Source organism: Gopherus evgoodei, chromosome 7 (genome assembly GCF_007399415.2).
Source record: "Gopherus evgoodei ecotype Sinaloan lineage chromosome 7, rGopEvg1_v1.p, whole genome shotgun sequence".
Lineage (NCBI taxonomy): Eukaryota > Metazoa > Chordata > Testudines > Testudinidae > Gopherus > Gopherus evgoodei.
The window spans coordinates 112,931,234-112,950,671 of record NC_044328.1 but is presented as its reverse complement, the minus strand read 5'-3'; the positions used below and the strand labels follow the sequence as shown (position 1 = coordinate 112,950,671).

Sequence of the window (19,438 nt, the reverse complement as noted above, 5' to 3'; positions counted from 1 at the left end):
CTTCAGTGGGGGCTGGATCAAGCCTTTTGCAGCCTTGCTTGCAACTGTCTTTGTAAGAGGCAGCCTGTGTCAGTGGTGTGAATGCTAGAACCGTGCAAAATTCAGCACTTTCGTTTTGTGAAACTGTTAGTGGAAATCGCTTCCATTGTGTGGGGTGCTTGCCCACATACACCCTCAGCCTACCAGACTTTGCTGTATGTAGCATTTTGACAGGTATGGCCATTTCATACATCCAAAATATGAGACAACAATGAATTTCCTAAGCCTATTGACACAAACCTACGTTGCTGGAAAAATGTGCATACCATAGGCACATCTTAGTAGAAATAGGCCAATTTGAATGTCACCTACCCCTAGATATAACCCGTTTCTTCAGGTTCTGCTGAATCTTTAGCCTTTTTGAACACTACCATTGAAGGGAGAGGTTAGGCATGAGCAGTAAAGCCCCTGATTAAGCAAAGCACTTAAACGTGTGCTTATCATTAAGCAAATGAATCGTCCTATTAGAACTATTCACATATTTTGACAGGTGCTTTGTGAGTAGGGCTGAAGTTTATAGATTCTGGATATTTCTTTTGCAAAATAAAACTAAGAGAAAGCATTTTGTGTAAAAATACACATCACATTCCCCCGTTATTTCTAAAACTGCAGATTCATCCCACCAGTTCCCCTTTCCCTCAAGGGCACTAAGAGCATCCATCACGTGGCAATACATACTCACTTCAACCATGAGGTATTGAGAGAAATATAATTAAGTCTGAGGTTTTTTCCCCCAGCTCCATTAGCTTGAGAAGAGCAGGGTGGAATGTTTTGAAAATAATAAGAATCATCCTGAACGTTCATCACCCTGAAATTCAAACTCAAACTTTGTAAGGTTCAAGGTACCTGAAACAACCCCACCCCTGATCGTTCACATCCCTCAGCACTTTCCAGATTTGTTTGGGACATGAAATGCAAATGGTGAAATATCATGAGAACGACTGATCTCTTGAGGTTCTTCTCGCCCTTTGAGCCCAATTTTACAGACAGAAGAGGTTTGGATGAGGTTTTGATGCTTATCTGTACTGATGGGCTTATCTACCACTGCTTCTCTGTTGGGAAGACACTGTCTTGTAGCTGCAAAATCTAAGGAACCTATGTATGTCTCATTGTTGGTACTTACTTATAGTAGATATCAAATCTTGAAACCTTTCCTTAGGAAAGAGTGGGTTTTCCAGTCCTCGGAAATACAGCTTTAAGACCCCAGCAACCGAATTAATATCACGTTCATTCTGATCGTCAGCGAGAGGGTCTTCACCTGAACACACGAAAGATTTATTTCCAGCATTCCTTCCTAGCTGAATTATGCAGCAAGCACCACTCAGCTAATCAGAATTAGAAAACCAAAAGCTCTGCATTGATAAAAAAGCAACACATGCAATGGTAACATTATGTAGTTTCCCAACACATCAATGGCTTAATAAGATGTTGTGTCAAGCAGCATCATTCCGAGGCATGCTATAGCCCAGCCTATAGTAATCAAAGGGATGTGGGTAATTGTCACAGTGAGGGTTTTAAAACATTCCTGAAGGTTAGCGGTATTATTTGGTTCTTTTTCAGAGTTTTCAGCCCAATACATCTTTTGCATTCAGTGTGTCAGACAACTCAAGGAAGGATGACACGTGGTATAGGACAGTCTCAAAAGATGGGACCTGCTGGATGACGCAATCATGTCCCAGCTCACCTGTGTTATATTGAAATCAATAAAATAGTATTGGCCAGCTCAATGAGTGCATTGTATGGTGATAAGTCTGGAGGCGATTTTCAAAGCTGCCTAAGGGACTTGGATGCCCAGTTCCTATTAAAATGAATGGTAATTGGGCATCCAGATCCCCTAGTTGGCTTGGAAAACAGCAGCTGGAACCTTCAATGGTGGTCATGTGCTCACAACCGTTCCCAACCACCAACAGCTATTTAAAAGTATTTATGGAGTCACAGATTCTAAGAGCAGAAGGGCCCATTGTAACCATCTACTCTGACCTCCTGTCTAACACCAGCCATATGATTTCACCCAGAGCAATTTTTATATAAATATAAGGCCCAATACCACAACCCTTATATGTCTGGGTGCTTTTTACCAGGCTGAGGCTCACTGTTATTAATTTTTAATAAACTAAGTCATCTGGAGGACAATTTAACATTTACTCCCTGTATTATGAGTTAAGATGAGCCTTTGTGAAGTTTGTCAGTCTTCTTCCTATGTGTAAGAGTGATAAAGGGTAGCTAACGTGCACAATTTTGTATTGGCCCTAGCAAGCACAGAGGGGCAAGAAGAGGTCTTCATCATCCCCATTTTCTGTTATCCAGGAAATAGTACACTGTCTAAAGGCCATTAGGGTGTGATTTTCTAAAGCCCTTAAGGGAGGAGTTAGGCATCTTCAAATCCACCCTTAAATCTTGGTCTCCTTGATGGATAAAGAGGAGTGGTCCCAGAAATCACACTCTTAGCTGCAACTACATTTCTTGACAGGTCCACAGGCTACTCACATACCTCTTTCAAATGAATTCTTGATGTCATTGACTTCAACCTGAGACCCAGGAACTCTAAAGATACCCTGTTGCTGAAGACCTGGAAAGAAGGAAGGGAGGGAGGGAGAGGTTGATTGATTTGTTCCAGTGCATTGAAACCAACATCAAAATTTGGAATTTCTGTTGTTTTGTTCTGCTGTTTTGCTGGAATTTGATGGGGGATAATATGCCAAACTCCACAAAATTTGGAAAAGAACAATCCCCAGGGAAAGTAAAAGCAATGAACCCACGCATTACCCCCAAATTAATAAATATATAAAAAAAGTCAGAACCAACTCTCATGCTCCAAAAAACCTACACTTCATCCATAAAAAGAAACATAGCAGAAGTCTGTATTTTCCACACTGAGCAACAGACAGCATTATACAGACATGGCCATTAAGAGCTGACGTTAAACCTTCCTCCCTGGCTTGTCAAAATCTCAAACAGAAAACAGCCCCACGGGCTCCCTTCAACCGCAACCTTCCCTAGTAACACAAACACTTGCAATGAAAAAAGAATTTGAAGTGGGGGCAGGTGTGATCTAAAAGACGAGAGGCAAAACTGACAGGTAAAGGGCAGCCCAGAGCCAGCATGCAGTGACTTATACAGACTGCACTGTGTCTGACTTGAAACATGCCAGGCAGAGCGTCCCCTGAGGAGCCTCCACTGGTTTTTGTTTTTGCTGCTAAAGAAATTGATAAGCTCTAAATGGGCTAGATCTGCCTCTTTGTGCAAGAAAGGGAGAGGTAGGGGATACCAACTGAGATTTTATTTCTGCTTTTGCCTTTTCTATTCCAAATCCCCTATATCAAATACCATAACCGGCCCCCACTGGATCAGGGTCCAAGCGAACAATTTAACCCCAAGTAAGCGCACACAGGACCCATATATTTGTCATGTATACACTATTACATCATGGTTTATATCATTATAACTCACATCCATACAATTGGTCAAGGCAGCTGGCTCCTCTATTACCTTTCATCATTAATACTTTATTTCTTTTACCCAACAGCTTCCATTGTAGCTATCAGCAAATAAGGAATTAGCTTACCATATAAATTGATGTATCGGATGCAGCTTTCAACTACAAGTGGGATAGCCTGTCCTGAATCCTAAAAAAAAAAGTATTAAATTCAATAAAGAATGAAGAGCTTATTAGCATGTTGACAACAACGTACTGGAAGCTTATTCAAAAAAAGATTGCAAAAACTCAGGTTTGAAGATCAACGCCATTGAGTTTAGTAAGAGAATAAGCAAGAAAAGGAGGTGCTAAAAACATCAAGCCATCAAACAATGCTGAGTACACTTGTGTGAAGTCAATTATTCGTGGAAAAGGCCTCTATTAATGTGTGCGAAAAGCTGATTCTCCTTATATGGTTGACTGAAAAACAAAACGTAAGGGACAAATGAAACTGGATCACAGCTACTCCATCTCAAAGACGTAATTATAAGCCAGATCAAGACTTGCATTATGCCTGTCTGATGAAACAGGCTTCTGGTTACAGAATTTAAAGAATATTTCAGTCTAAAAAAAAGAGCCATTGTCACAGAAGTGACCAAAAAATGTGTGAATGCATTAACCATGGACCTAAATGGGGGCCTCATGCTAGAATGAATTTTGGCTTTTGTTCTTGTATTTAAGCCACTTCTCAGAGGGCTCCCAACAGACTGGCAGAGGTCTGCAGGTAGCTTGGGCTTTGGAAGTGGATATTTTTACAGGAGAGATACAAATGCATCCCTCACATTGATTTTGTTTGGTTTCGGAAAGGAGGCCCTCTAGTAAATACCTGGTTCCTTGTTCGAGCATTCCTTCTTCCTCTGATAACATAAAAAAGCAGCAGAGCAGGAAAAAAAGAAAAGATTAAGCAAGAATAAGATCAGTTCAAGTAAGCATCTCTTCCGGAGGCCATGAAAGCTCAAATGCAATGGCAGCTTAGAAAGATCCAGGTCAAGCCCCCAACTTCCCCCCACCCTCTCCCCCAAAAGCTGCTTCGTATGCAGTGTCTGAGCCTCAGTGATTGACGAGAATTCAGAAGCCTCTTGCCAGATTTGTGCCATTCCTCCTCCTTCTGCCTTCCTGCTACTGAACTGCCCAGTCCCTCCCTCCCATCACTGTATTCAAAGTGGGCTTCTATTTTTTACCCACATCCCATAGATGTTCAGAGGGAAGTGTGGTGCCCCGGCTTCTCAAAAAGAAGGGAACAGAGAATTCTTGGGAACAGAAAACCCTTGTGTTCAAGGTGTCCATTAATCACTAACTGCTGTCATAAACAGACAGCTAAGGGTTAATGTTCTTTTACCTGTAAAGGGTTAACACGGGGACCAAACACCTGACCAGAGGACCAATCAGGAAACAAGACTTTTTCAAATCTGGGTGGAGGGAAGTTTTGGGTGTGAGTCTTTTGTCTTGGTTCGGTGACCCTCTTGGCTCTGAGAGTGATCTTTCTATCTCCTGGCTTTCTAATCTTCTGTTTCCAAGTTGTAAGTACAAGGATAGTAAGACAATAGGTTTATATTGTTTTCTTTTGTATTTACATGTGTGTAGTTGCTGGAATGTTTTAAATTGTATTCTTTTGGAATAAGGCTGTTTATTCATTTTTTTTCTTTAAGCAATTGACCCTGTATATTATCACCTTAATACAGAGACTATTTTTAATGTCCTTTTTCATTCTTTTTATATAAAGCTTTCTTTTTAAGACCTGTTGGAGTTTTCTTCAGTGGGGACTCCAGGGAATTGAGTCTGCAGCTCACCAGGGAATTGGTAGGAGGAAGAAGTCAGGGGGGGAAGTCTCTTTGTATTAGATTTACTAAGCCTGACTTTGCATACCCTCTGGGTGAGGGGGAAGAGAGATTAGATCTCTCGGTACTTGTGTTTCCAGGACTGGAAGCAGGGAATCACCTAGAGTCATCCAGGGAGGGGAGCCTGGGAGGAAGTAACAAGGAAACAAAGGGAGGGGGTTATTTTCCTTTGTTGTAAGACTCAAGGCATCTGAGTTTGGGGGTCCCCCAGGGAAGGTTTTGGGGAGACCATAGTGAGCTAGGCACTGTATAATTCCTAGCTGGTGGCAGCAATACCAGGTCCAAGCTGGTAACTAAGCTTGGAGGTTTTCATGCTAACACCCATATTTTGGATGCTAAGGTCCAGATCTGGGAAGAAATGTTATGACAACTGCCCTGGGTTAGCTAGGAACTTCCATAATTGTCCATTACAGAGGGGTTTATGCAGACACATCTGGTACCAGCCTTTGTTGGGCACAAGATTCAGGACTACATGTAATGTGGGTCTGATCTGGTGCAGCAATCCCTAGGATTCTAAATATGTGAACAATGGTTTCCCACAGGACTCTCCTCATTATGTAGGACACTAGTCCTTTCAGATAGGTTTTCAGAGCAGCTAATTATTCCAGAACAATATTTAACAGGCTGGACTTTAATCAATATTGCCTTTTTAAAAATCAATTTACGAATGGAAAGATTATAAGTATTAAAAGATTAATAGCTTTGTATGTCTGGATGTATATTATTTGTGACAATGCACTTCCCCATTTAAAAACACTGCCTTTAGGTTTATGGCTGCTCTAAAACAGCAGAATAGAATAATCTAAAGCAGGGATGGAAAAGGCCCATTAGCTTGTCTAATCCAGGCTTTTCTCAGTGCTGTTCACTACAATATTTTCTCTCATGCTCTTCCCAGTCTCAGTTGAAATGTCTGCAGCAAAGGAGCTCTCATCCCTTCACAAACAGAATGTATTGCAGGATTAGACTTTGGAGTATCGGTAGTTAGGCAATTAGATTAACTCTTGGGGAATACAGAGGAAAGACTTTCAAAGATCTGTACTATTATTCTTATACTATGCAGTTTATTCAGACTGAATGGGCCACTTGGATACTGAGTTATATGCATGATAAAGGGTCACATTCTGCTCCTAGTTTCACTGGTATCAACCAAATTAATCTGGACTGATCCCGCTGTAATTTAAAAACAATCGGATCCAAAAAGTTATCCAAGATGCACCCTTTGCACTGCGAGAGCAACTTAGATCTTTTCAAAGAGTGTCTCAGGCCACTGAGCCAAAGCCGCTACGGTTCTTCGAGAAACCGTTTGCTCCTGTAATGGAAGAGTAATAAAAGGGAAACACTGACATTCTTCTCCCATGTATTGCTTATAGTATTTGTTTTCTATAGCCCCCAGTTCACAAAGCATTTAAGCAGATGACTGGAATTAAGCACCATCTTAAATGTTTTGCCAAATAAGGATGGACTGCAGACTCAGGGTCTATGGTGACACAAGCCCATTACTTCTATCTGAGCCATTCTTCCATTCCCCAGCGTGTGTTAGAGTAAAACACCTTACAACAGGAGGCTCATCCGCTCTGCCAGCGCTGGATTTGACTGGAGAGCATCAGCACCTTTCCATATTGGCATTGACTCTAATTGACTTTTTTGGGGGGAGGAGGGTGTTAAGAAAAGGATAGAATATGTAATCCTCCCACTCAGCTCCCTCTAAACAAAACATTTCAGCAGAAGTCTGCTTTGCTAATATTCCCTGCAACAGGAAGGCAATTTGTGAGAGTTTATGAATCATTTTATCTTCTCCTGTAGCCATGAAAACAGGAGATAAAATGTTCTGATTTCTTTTTAAAGTTTCTAATCAGACATTGCTCAGGGAATCCTCCTCGAAGGACAATATTTTTTTGTGAGGTTGCTTCACCCCTGCTTGACACTCCTCTTAAAAATAAAAGTTTAGGTGTTAGCACAATATATATATATATATATACACACACACACATATATATATAGTGCTATCTTTCCTTCCCCAGACACAAATGACCCCACCAGTGGAACACCAGGATCTTTGGGGATTTTTTTTATTTTCTGCTGCTTGATCTTCTGCAAGTCTCTTTCTACGACAGGTGGGAGTAATGCTGTTTACTTCCAGGGTGTTCATATAACAGCAACTTAGAAAGCCAACACAGCTACGCCTGTTGTGATAAGATATGGCACATTGCAATTAACCTGCTGACAGGCAAGAATGACACGGTGACTCCACACTGTTCCACAAGGGTCATTACCATTATCTCATCCCTCCCAGTTGGTGTGGACAGTACCGTGACAAGTAATGTAATGAATGCACCGTGGGTGAGAACAGATATGGAAGGAAATCTTCACTGAGGCAGAGAGCATACTAGCCATGTTAACAGTGTGCACAGTGGATAGGAAGGACCAGGTCCAAAAGAGGAAATGTGTTAGCAATTAGGATAGAAAAACCACCATTACATTCATAGCGTTCATAGACTCTCACTGTCAGCCAGCAAGTACCTTAATGAACGTTTCCATATTGCCGTTAAAGAGTTTATGATTATAGACTGAGAGAGGCCTAGGTCTCCTCATTTTCTGTGGTTTAGGGGGAAGACATGGGGGCCTGGGAGAAATGGAACAAAAAAAAAATCAAAACACCAACATAAATACATTGACAGGGAAAGATCTCAAAGGCTATGGCGGATTGGTGGGCAGGCGGGAGGAGGGGGGATCCCTCTGTGAGGACTAGTGCATTGGCTCCAAACAGATGCTGTAACTGTTCCCCCCGCGAGCATCTTCCTACCAAGATTGATGCTGCATCCCCACTTACTGAGAGTTATTTAAATCAAGTCACTGAGCTTTACCAATTATGCCCACATTGTTTGGGAATCCACACAACACTGACTATATCTCAATGTCCCGGGCCAGGGCCAGGGCCAGGGCTCAGCGTAAAACCTCACATGGGTTTTCTAGGGCAGACTCTCGATTATTTCAAAGCCCTAGCTAAGCGTCTGGAGGAGGAAATCCTTGTGTGTGCTGACCGACCTTAGATGTACGGTTTAGGCCTCAATCTTGTGATGGACCCCAGGGAAGCATGCGGGGGAGAGCCTTTCTGTGGGCAGCTCATTGCAAAATCGGGGCCTTACACTGCAAGCTGTTGGAGGCAGGGTCCGTGTCTTCCCACTGGCCTGTACATCACCTAACGCCTGGTCAGCGCAGCCCATTACCCTCCATGATCTCCCAAAGTTGTCCAGCAATGCCACATGATATTATCACCAGCAGAGTAGCTGCAATTAGACAACTTTAACAGGACGTTGCTACGAGGCACAATGCACAACTCTGACAAGCTACTAGTGGTCTATCATAAGACACACCGCTCTCAGGAAATTAAAAGCTGTGCACTGGGGTGACTAGCCGGGATCTTAATAAATGATGGACTATTAGCAATCTTTTTCTCCTGCCACACACAGAACCTGTCACCTCCATGTCAGAAAATAATACAGCTGCTTAGTATTCTGGTCAAGATCTTGTCTATTACCTCTGATAAGCTGCGGTTTGTTTTTCACTCTCCGAGACAACATGTATCACAGTCCCTGCTTGGTATTTGGGCTAGAAGCAGGGGTGACATTTTTACAGAAGTAAAGGCCAGTGTTGGCCCTTTGCTAGGTTTTAACTTTTTCTTGCCACTTACGCCAGTTCATCACACTGTCCTCCTGAGAGAATTCTCAGAGCGGCTGAAAAGTTCAATCTATTCACTGGCAGACCCCAATTCCACCAATGCTAAACTACCGAAAACACTCGGGGCAAAACTGTTTATTCCCAAACAGATCTCAACCTAGTGTTGGGAACTCAGCAATTAGGAGGAAACTGGTGACACCTCCAAAGACCCCACAGCTAATTTTTACTTGTAAGATTACAATTACAACTATTTACAGGGACATTGTCTAGGCTGGTGAACTTAGGCCCAAAATTTGCAAATAGCTGTAAGAAAAAAATGCAGGTCAAAGTTCCTGGGTTTTGTCATTTTGTTTCCTTCAAAATTGATGCTTCAATGTCGTTTTCAAATTTTAAAAGTCAGGACAGCCCCCAGCCACCCCATGCAACCCTGCAGAGGCCAGCACTCATGCACAATAGAGCAGTAACAAGCTGAAGTGCGCAACTCAGCCTCTATTACAACTAGTTGGCAACAAACCAAACTGAGTGTAGAATGGTGGGGAAAAAATGGTAAAAAAAAACCCAACCCCCCCCCCCCAAAAAAACCACCATATTTAGGGCTCTGTCTTTGTCACAATGAATTCCTTTTGTTTCAAATTCCCAGTGGGTTTTTCTAAACAGTGAGATTTTTTAAAAATAAATCACAAAAAGTAGTTCAAGACCACAATGGTCAAGTAAAGGGAGCATCTGACAGACAGCAGGGAAGTGTCAGGGCATCCTAAGCGGCAGGTATATGAAGGAGGAATTTGAAGTGAAGCAACTGTTAGGCCTGATTCTAGTCTCTCACCTACTATTACTGTGGGAATCACAGTGGCGCTTACAGGCCCCAACAGAGAGCAGCACCCATTATTCCAGGCACTGTACAAACATTGAGTAAGAGACAGTCCCTGACCTGAAAACTTACTAGACTAAGGGTGAGAGAGGAAACAGAGGCACATAAAAGTGACTCAGCCAAATCACATAGCAGAGAACTTACAACAGGCCCCAGGTCTCCCAAGTCCCAGGAAGCGCCCCATCCACTTACACCAGGGCAATTACGAGCAACTCCACAAAGTCAATACACTTTCGTAGGAGCAGAATTGGGCCCCCTGCCTTTAAGCTGGAATGGCTGTCAAGTGATGCTAGCTTCTGCCCTATGAGCTGCTGGTGTTTGGACCTGATTTTCAGAGGCAATGAGCTCCTGTAGCCCCATCTGACTTCACTGGAGATTGTGCTCAACACCCCTGGACATGTAGCCCATGAAAGCATAGGAGGATTATTTCAGTGCACTGGGTGGAGATTTAGCCAGTTGGTTCTTATTGACATTATTCAGAATGTGACTATTTGCTAAAATTCAAGTCTACAGAACTCAATTATCTAGATCCTGCAAGAGAAAAATGGCATGAAATCCTACTGTCATGATTCCACTCTACCTTCATCCTCACCGCCATAAAATGTTATGGATGTTTGTATTGTAAAACATCACAGGAGGGGATTTTAATGAGTCTGGCTAAAATCAGTGCAAAGAGCCTTCCTGCAAAAGTACTAAAGAGCTGAGCAGAACCAACAAGAACAATTTACAAACAACTCTAAACGTTAAAGGTGACAGAGTCATGATCCACATAAATCAGGTGCCTTTAATTAAAAGAAACAATTTAACTCCAGGCACTTTTGCTGCTTATAGCCATTCCTTCAACTGACAATTCAGGAGCAGAAATCATTACAGTGCAGCAAAGAGTCCATCCAATTCTCAGTTAGATAACTGTGATATAAACCACAGAGACCGAGGATGTCTGTTGCTCTATAATTTCCTCTAGCTGGGTGAGGCCCTGAAGAAAAAAGATTGTGGCATTCTGGCCTCCAGCTGGGTTTAGTCGGAAGGCCATTCTGACAGTGCTTATAGTGCTGCCTCAGGAGGAGCAGATTCTTCTCTTTTGTTTGTTTACGTGATGCACAAGCTAATTCAGGGACAAAAAACAACAAAAGCAGCAGAGTGCTGTGTTGTCATCCCTCACTCATGAGTCTTAGTTATTTGTTACCCTGATTATTTTGGCCTGTGATACTGTCCCAGTTGCTTCCACCCCAGATAAGGAAGCTCCTGAAGAGCAAAGTTTAGGTACAGTTTTTGGTCTTCCTTTAGTTACTCTGGTGTCCCTTCACCAATCAATCAGTCCTTTACCAAAGCACCTTTTCATCCAAAGGATCACAAAGTGCCTTGCAGGCTGTATTGCTACCACTGAAATGCAATCTCATCTGGGCTGGAACATGGCATCATTAGAGACAATGCTATACACAATAATTGACTTTATCGCTCTGTCTGCCATCAGCCAACTATGGTTCCAACTAGGACAGGTAATCAGAGGCTCCTGGGATAGCTGGCAGCCTTGGAAGAACCCAGGAAGGACCTGGAAGCACGACTCTTGCAGAATCAGCTATCCAGGACCTGCAACAAGCTGGTTAGCAGGTAGTTGAGCAGATGCCTCTTGCCTCCATTGGATCTTGGGAGACATGCAGACTGGAAAGTTGAGCCATGTGCCTCTTACACAGCAGATAACCCTGATGTAAGAATTCCTCAAATTCACAGAGCTTCCAGTTCCCGCCATGGGTTATTCCTGCCTAGGGGAGAAGGGAACCTCTGTGTTCTCATGTGATTGGCCCCGGCCACCTCAGTTTAGAATCCTGGTCAGTTCTCAGCCTTGCTGATGTTTTAAGGCATGTTAACTCCAGCAGGATGCCTCCATTTCCAGCCGGTTGGAAAGGCCCAAGGCACCCCGAACAGCTTGCTGAAGAGAGAGCTCCATAGAACGCTAGTGGGGCTGTTTTTCTGTCTGGAAATGCAGCCACAGCAGCCAGCATGTTTCAGCATTTGTAAGATCAAATGTTTCTGCTGGTATTGAAAACTTTATGAAAAACTGAAACAGGGCTATGAAAAGATAATGAGGGGTTTCTACAAGCTGTCGGGAGGGGTTTGGCAGCTCCACTGACCCACATCCTATTGTTATAAATCCTACACATTCATAGCAAGCTGCTAAAGCTAAGTTCAATGGTTTTGTGTACCGAGCATTTGGAAAATGCAATGGAAAAGGCCCCTCCCTCCTACATGTACTCTCAGCTCCATCAATTGCTTCATTTGGATGGAAAGTTGTGGGATGCACCAGCATTTTCCGTACCGCCCGTTAAAAGGGCTGGATCTGGGGTGGTCACCCCAGCATCATCTGGAGTCCCATGCAGCACATCCGGCCCTTGCTTGAACAGTGGGTGGACAGGGAGGGGCTGGAGACTGGGTTGGGATGGTTGACACCCATGTGTTGTGCAGTCCTAAAGCTGGCTATGAATACAGCACAACTTCAGATACGTTTATCGAGACACTGCAATGCACCGTGCTGACACAGCACTTCCAGGCACTTCAGAACTAGTCATCTGGAAATTACACTGCAGCAAAACAAGGGCCTGTTTGTCATCATTCTAATTAATCCACTTAGAGAATGCAGCACAGGAGCAGGCCACTGATGTGGGGAGCTGGGTTTCAGCCTCTCCCCTGTTGCACGGCATAGCCCAGCACAGGGCAGCTGGAGGATTATAAACCCAGTTTGCTGTGCCAATAAACAACACATCAAGCCATGTCTTCCCTTGGGTCTTGGTCCTTCGGAAAAAGTGAGTCAGCCCCCTCCCCAAGCGGGTAAAGCAGACAAAACCCTTCTTACCTGGTTGTGCCACATTCAGCTCTTTCACCTAGAAAGAAAAATTGCACATGAATTTCCATCTCGTTTTCACATCAGTGCCAAGGACGTGGGCTGTTAACACACACACACACACACACACACACACACACACACACACACACACACACACACACACACACACAGAGTCAGTTAATTGCTTGTGACAGGTGAGAAACTGAATATGCCTGTATGATACAGAAGATTTCTAGCTTGTTGCTATGTTACCCCACTAACAACTTCTTCACTGAAAGAAGTTTTACAAGTCAGGGTGCCCAACCTGTGAGTGAGGGAATCTCCTCACCATCCACTAATCTCAATGGTTTATTTGCAGGATTGATCCCAGAGATAGTATTGTGTATCTTTTTGCCTCTCATAAAAACCAACCAGGTCCTCAGCTGGTGTAAATCAGTGCAGGTCCATTGCTACCAGTGCAGCGATAATGATTTACACCAGCCGAGGAATTGACCCTTGTGTCTGATCATACCAAACCAAATAGGAAAGCAGTATTGTGACAAGGACTGTTGCCCCTGGGGAGTGAGCTGAGATCATCCCACTGCCTCATGGAGGGCCACTAATAGCATCTTAATACAGTGGAGTATTCCAGTAGCTCAGCTTTTCCTAAGGGATAAAAGACCAGACCATCTAATCATATCCAGGCAGACTCTATTCTAGCTGTCAATATCCTTATTCCCTTCATGTATTTATGGTGCTCAGATTTTATATAAATGGCAGCATATCGCTGAGAAGATCTATTCATTTTTATAAGTTTATGTCATTCCACAGATAAATTGTAAACTAATTTCGCATACTGTTTGTGCCTTTCCGCAAAGGCCTGGAAAGCTGATTTCCTCTTTATTTTGTATGGCACATAAAAGGAAACGTTCAAGTTCACATCCCTGTTACAATGTCGCCAGGGATCAGACCTCAGCTGACTCCTCGCTGCCATCTACACACTGTCCTGAGCAACATTGAACTTCTGTGATTGAACAAACACCATCTCTGCTTGTGCAACGGCCACCATCTTGGCCATCAAGCCTGTAACTGAAGTGGGGACCTCCACAGATAAAAGCATAAGCGGCTACAGCGTGAGCTAACAAGCCTAGGCTCTGTAGCTGGGGCTGTAACAGACACATATCCCCGACAGATTGGATGCAGAGAGGAACCGGTAACACACACTCACCAGGGAGTTACACTTACAACTCACAAAACTCTCTTTTCCCACCTGAACCTCTCCTGCACTGTGCAGACTCACATGACCATCTCTCTCACATCTCTTTCCAGATATGTCTGAAACTCAACATCATGAAAAAGCCCTCCTCTTTATCTCCCTTCTGCTGGACAGCTGGCCATTCAGCCATCCTTTCCCAGACCTGCCACCTCTATGGCATTTTTCTACTCCAACCTCGCCTTCTCCTCCAGTACAAAAGCTGTTGAAAAATCTCACTGGTTTTCCTCTAAAAATATTATACCCCATGATAATGTGACACTAAAGTGGTACAATAAAATCAAGGAGTCTCAGGAAATGCAAAAGTTAAGGTCTCTGCAGCAAATAATTTCCTACTTTTGAGCAAAAAATAAAGTGTTTTGAAAATGCCAGATTTTCTTCAGATAAAAATCAGGTCACATTGAAATGTGCCATTTTAAATATCCAGTGTGAAAATGGCCATTTAGTGGATTTTTTGCAGAAAGTCTAAACGTTGGAATCACCTGAAAGCTTGCAATGAAATGCTCAATATTTTCACGTGAAATTTTGTGACAAACCTGTGGCTTTTTTCACATAGCTCTTAGGGAACAGAAATGAAGTTTAAACTGATTCTTTGCAACCTTAACTATAGTTCTCTCTCCTAAGCACTGCCTTAGTTTTTCTAGTTATGGGAACAATGATTAGCAATGCATCATCAGGAGTACAATCATTTTACCCACTGATTTATGATACCATCTTAGTACTATCAAGGAGATAGGCCTGTTCTCTGCATTAAGAGCTGAGCTATGGGAAGAGCCCAGATGGGTCAGATTTCTACTAACCCTTTATAATAACAATATATGGAGATATACCTATTTCATAGAACTGGAAGGGACCTTGAAAGATCATTGAGTCCAGTCCCTGCCTTCCCTAGCAGAACCAAGTACTGTCTCTGACAGTTCTCCCCCAATCCCTAACTGGCCCCCTCAAGGATTGAGCTCACAACCCTTGGTTTAGCAGGCCAATGCTCAAACCACTGAGCTTTCCCTCTCCTTTACTCCACCTACCCCTCCCTCCTCCAAAATATCAAAGCCTGAATTTGGAAACAGCTGGGAGCTCTGCCTGGCAATGTGCAGTGATTGACTAAATCTAATGAGATCCATACCCAAGTTCATTTGAAATATGGGACTACCCCAATAAGAATGTAGAACAGACTGCTATTGTTCTGCTACTGCAGTGTGTTAGTGGGCTATCCAGGGTACTGAGAATTCTAGGAGAGGAAAGTATTTTCATAGAGCCCTAGGAGTCCACCATGACAGTTTTCTTATGTTAAAATTGTATTCTTCAGATACAGTGCTGTTTAAAGGGACACACTGCATGCAATAAATCACAGAATCTAAGGGAAAAGTAGGTTTTAAAGCTAAAAAAACTTGAAGGAGAAAATGTTTGGGATAAAAGACAACAAAAGCTAATTAATTTTTATTACATTAAGATCAGCAGCATGCTTATTGTAGTACTAAAATGAGATTGGAGACAGCTGATCCTTTAAACTTTAAAAATCAGTATCCTCTCTCCCATTGTGGAACAACTATCCAGGGCTATAAAGCATCTCAGTCTTCTGCAAACTGGGCAGAATACACAAAAAATATATACTGTTCCCATAGAGCTAAAAATATATACTGTTCCCATACAGCTAAAAATCCCTGGGTTAGGTATCAATGAGAGAAAAGCGTCTCTATTCAGGACAGCACTTAAGCAGCTACTTAACTTAAAGCATGTGCTTAAGCCTTACCCTGGATAGGGACAAACTTAGCCATGTGCTTTAAGATCTTTCCTCAATCTCACCTTAAATCTAACGAAACTGTGGCTAAGGGATGACAGAGACCCCTACACAGAGAGTGGAGAATCAGACTGTAGACCACAAGTCCAAGGTAGTATAAGAGGTTTGTAACAGGTCAACAATGTTTGCCCAAAACACTCTCTTGTGTTAGCAGGTAGATGAAACATCCTGCTCTTCAAGTAGGTGGGAAAGAGTTAAGTGGATTTTTCCCAACTCACTGAGACAGGTGACTATCTGCATAAAAGCAGGTGGAAATGGCTGTTTGGCAGGATTGGATCAGTCCTGAAGGAGGAACTGTAGCAGCAGCCAAGACTGGGGATGGGGACAAGATGTGACCTGACCGTTACAGGGTCTCATTGTTTTGTAGATAAAGCCATGCCCCAGGGAGGGGATGAATTTGCAGTTTACACAGTGCATGGACTAAGTTCAGATCTATTGCTTGGGTAGCTGAAATACTCTACTGTTCGGCCTGCAGATACCCTTCAAGTTCCCAGTGTCCTTATGTAGTCATGTGAACGTGAATGTACACAGAGGACATGTGTGGGCCATGAGCATCTCCTCTGCCAATCAGAAACGAGGAGTCCCCTTGTGTTCTAAAGCTCAGAAGCTCTATAAAGCTAATGAAGTCTTCCTTTTCGAACAATATTATTAGTGCTCCTGGGAAGCCCTAACTGGCTTCTCAGGAGGCTATATTTCCTTCCAGTGGAATCTTTCACTAAGACCAGGCCCCTACAATTAAAGAAACTGAATTTATACATTAACTGAAATTAGTCTGTCTAAGATATTAACCGCGGTGAAATCATTTGTAATTCAACAATACAGACCATCAGGAATACAAATTACCCCAGGTTATCCTAGTCCTAGTAAATTTAATAGAGGTTCCTACTAAAAGACCTACTGAACTGACTAAAGAATAAAGATCCTGTCTACAGATTTTCTAAACCATCCTATAGAATTCTAGGGCAGGGTTAAAAGTCTTTTTATTCTGTTCCACAGGATGATCCACAAATCTACAGAAATCTGTAGGATTTCCCATAAGGGAAGGTGCTGGGACCTCAGCACACCTCAACTTGATGTCAGCACCTGTCGTTAACAGTTGCAGATCTCAATGAGAGTTGAAGGTGCTCAGCACTTCACAGACTCAGGAACATTGCCAAGGATAAAAAAAAAATCATATAAATGTTCTTAAATTTCTTTACTGTACCACCATCACAACTCCCTGATTATTAAAAGTGAATTACTTTTCACCATGTGTCCTGTTTGGTTTGGTTTTCTTCATTTTACTTGCTTGGAAAGTGAAACTAGAACAGAAGGTTAACCACTATGTGTTTCCAGTCAAGTTCACTGCCAAGTCTCCATGCTTAGCACAGAGCTGCTGCTGCAGCTGGCTTTGGATCTCCAGCGCTGCAGGGAATTTAATTTAAAATTACATTTCTGCAAGCATTTCAATTCATATCAGTACTCGTAAAAATGTTTATTGTACAAAACCTAATCTGGAAGCCTAACGTATTTGAAAAATGACCCTTTAATTGCCAATGAAAGCAGTGAAGTATACAGCATCCCTGTTAAAATAGCTTCCACTGGGTTTGGGTTTGTACAGTTAACCCCTTGATTGCTGCTGGAGAAAGCGTGATTGGGTATAGTTGTAATTCTGGACTAAATCCTTGCAGGCACCCTGTGGCAGTGTAAGCAGCAAGAAGGCAGCCTAACATTTATATTTTAAATTCACAGTCTACTCTTGGTCACAAATAAAGGTGATTGGGTTTAGAATATTTTTGCATGTCTTCTATTAAGCTTAGCAGAAGCAACTCATTGCAGAGGCTAGCATTTACCCAGGGAAAGGAAAGTAGCAGATGAGTTTTGAAAAGTTCAAGGTCTGGTTTGAAATCTTGATGTGAGATGCAAGGTTTCTCTCTGGACCTTACCCTAGGACTCACCTTCTCCAAGAGTCTGCTTCAGTAAGTCATGTTTAGCCTGGAGCTTGGTGATAAGGTTACTGCCATTCAAATACTCTTTAAATTTCTGGGAAAAAAAACCCACAAACACAAATACAACATGAGTAAGGCCTCTTGGTGAAAATGTTTTCTAACTGATATACATTTTTGCCTATGGGATTGCAGTAAGGGGATTCAGCAAGAGAGTCTGTTAGGCTCTAATAAACCAGACTTCGGTTACATACACAAAAGTGAGCCAAGGATGGGTTAAAATTTGCTCTTTCACTATTCAAACGGCAGTACTGTTGTTCTTATTAGCCCAGAATTCTTTGTGTTGTGCCATGTGCTTGAGGTCAGGGCTTTGGAACACAAGGAACCCCAAAGAAAACAGTTCAAAGAAAGCCTTCTTTTGTCAGACTTCTGGGAATAGCCCCAATAAGCAATGAGCTTTTCCTTCCAGAGACAGGGCTCTGCCTTTGTGCAAACAGCGATAAGGAAGGGAGAATTCCCAGTACATGAGATCTTTCTAGCTCAGGAGATCAGATACTTATGCTAAGCAGCTAGTCTCATTCGATGCATAACATTCCTATTTTATTTAGAGATTGCCTCATACCCAATAATGCCTTGGAGGCCAATAACTTTTATACATCTCAGGAGTGGGGAAGAAAGGGACAGAAAATGAAAGAGACAGATGGAACTTTTTTTTTTTTTTAGGCATTTTGCAAAGCACCACATCTCCTTACAAACAAAATTGCAACTAACTCTCTGAATGGGAACCATACAAAAATAATCACAGAGAAGCTGTAAGCCCTATCGCAGACATGAATGTATCATGGGACACTACAAGCCATGTCATGTTACCAACAACCTTCAATAACATGTGCCTTGTTGAGAACAGGGGACACTTCTCTTGAAGTCCTCTCTTACAATACTTGAAATAGAAATAATAATGAGCCTGTTCTACAGACTCTGGGATCTGCACAGTGGAAAGATGAGCAGGCCAGAATGACCGTCACTTCCACACCCAACCTATAGAGCTTGCTGCAGAAAGATGCTACAGCCCCAGGTTATGGGTATCTTCCTACAGCCATCTTTCCATGGTGGAGATTACCCTTAAATTTGTTCCCAGGCCAGGTGCCAGGATGTGGCTCTTGGGCAAGGACAACACTGAAGTCCAAGAGTTAAAGCAGAGGCATGGGCTCCCCACATGGATGGCATTGGCCTCCTATTGACTCCCCAGGATGCATGTGGACCCCCTGGGATTTGGGAACCCATTGAGAGGCCTGTTCTATGTGGCCAGAGGGAGCTAATCCCATACCCTCCACAGATCAATAAGAGAGAATTCTCAAAGTGGAGATTTAGCCATGCCTGTAGGTTTTTGCTGAGGGTAGGTGGGCTGGACTGACAGTTCTGCAGAGAGACATCTTATGGGAATTGAACAGAGACCATGAAACTCATCTCACATAGACCCTGAGGTGGTAACACTATGAGACTGGGGTGGTTTCAGATCAGCAAACTGGAGTGGAAGGCATTATTGCCCATTATTGAGTCTCCCAGCTAATTTCTTTAAGTCTCCTTTCATGGCTAGCTTTTATAGTTGTTGCTTTTTTAAAGTAACACAAGGATGCATGATTGTTCCCTGCGCATTTCCCTACAGCCAAGAAGCACACATTTCAATTTCAAACAGACACAAGACAAATATTTAAACAGACCA

The 19,438-nt window shown here is 42.8% G+C and overlaps 1 protein-coding gene across 4 annotated transcripts in view; it reads right to left on the bottom strand.

Annotated features, from left to right (window-relative positions):
* Positions 1-19,438, bottom strand: part of SRGAP3 (SLIT-ROBO Rho GTPase activating protein 3) — a 263,835-nt gene that overhangs the window by 20,095 nt on the left and 224,302 nt on the right. For 3 of the 4 annotated variants that reach the window (XM_030569715.1, XM_030569712.1, XM_030569714.1), the window contains exons 10-15: positions 17,728-17,812; positions 12,750-12,777; positions 7,873-7,975; positions 3,605-3,665; positions 2,531-2,608; positions 1,163-1,297 (exon numbers count right to left, since the gene is read on the bottom strand). In XM_030569715.1, the coding sequence (XP_030425575.1) occupies positions 1,163-1,297; positions 2,531-2,608; positions 3,605-3,665; positions 7,873-7,975; positions 12,750-12,777; positions 17,728-17,812 (490 nt within the window). Of the gene's footprint in view, positions 1-1,162; positions 1,298-2,530; positions 2,609-3,604; positions 3,666-4,340; positions 4,372-7,872; positions 7,976-12,749; positions 12,778-17,727; positions 17,813-19,438 lie in introns of all 4 variants that reach the window. The other variant, XM_030569713.1, reaches the window with a different exon arrangement.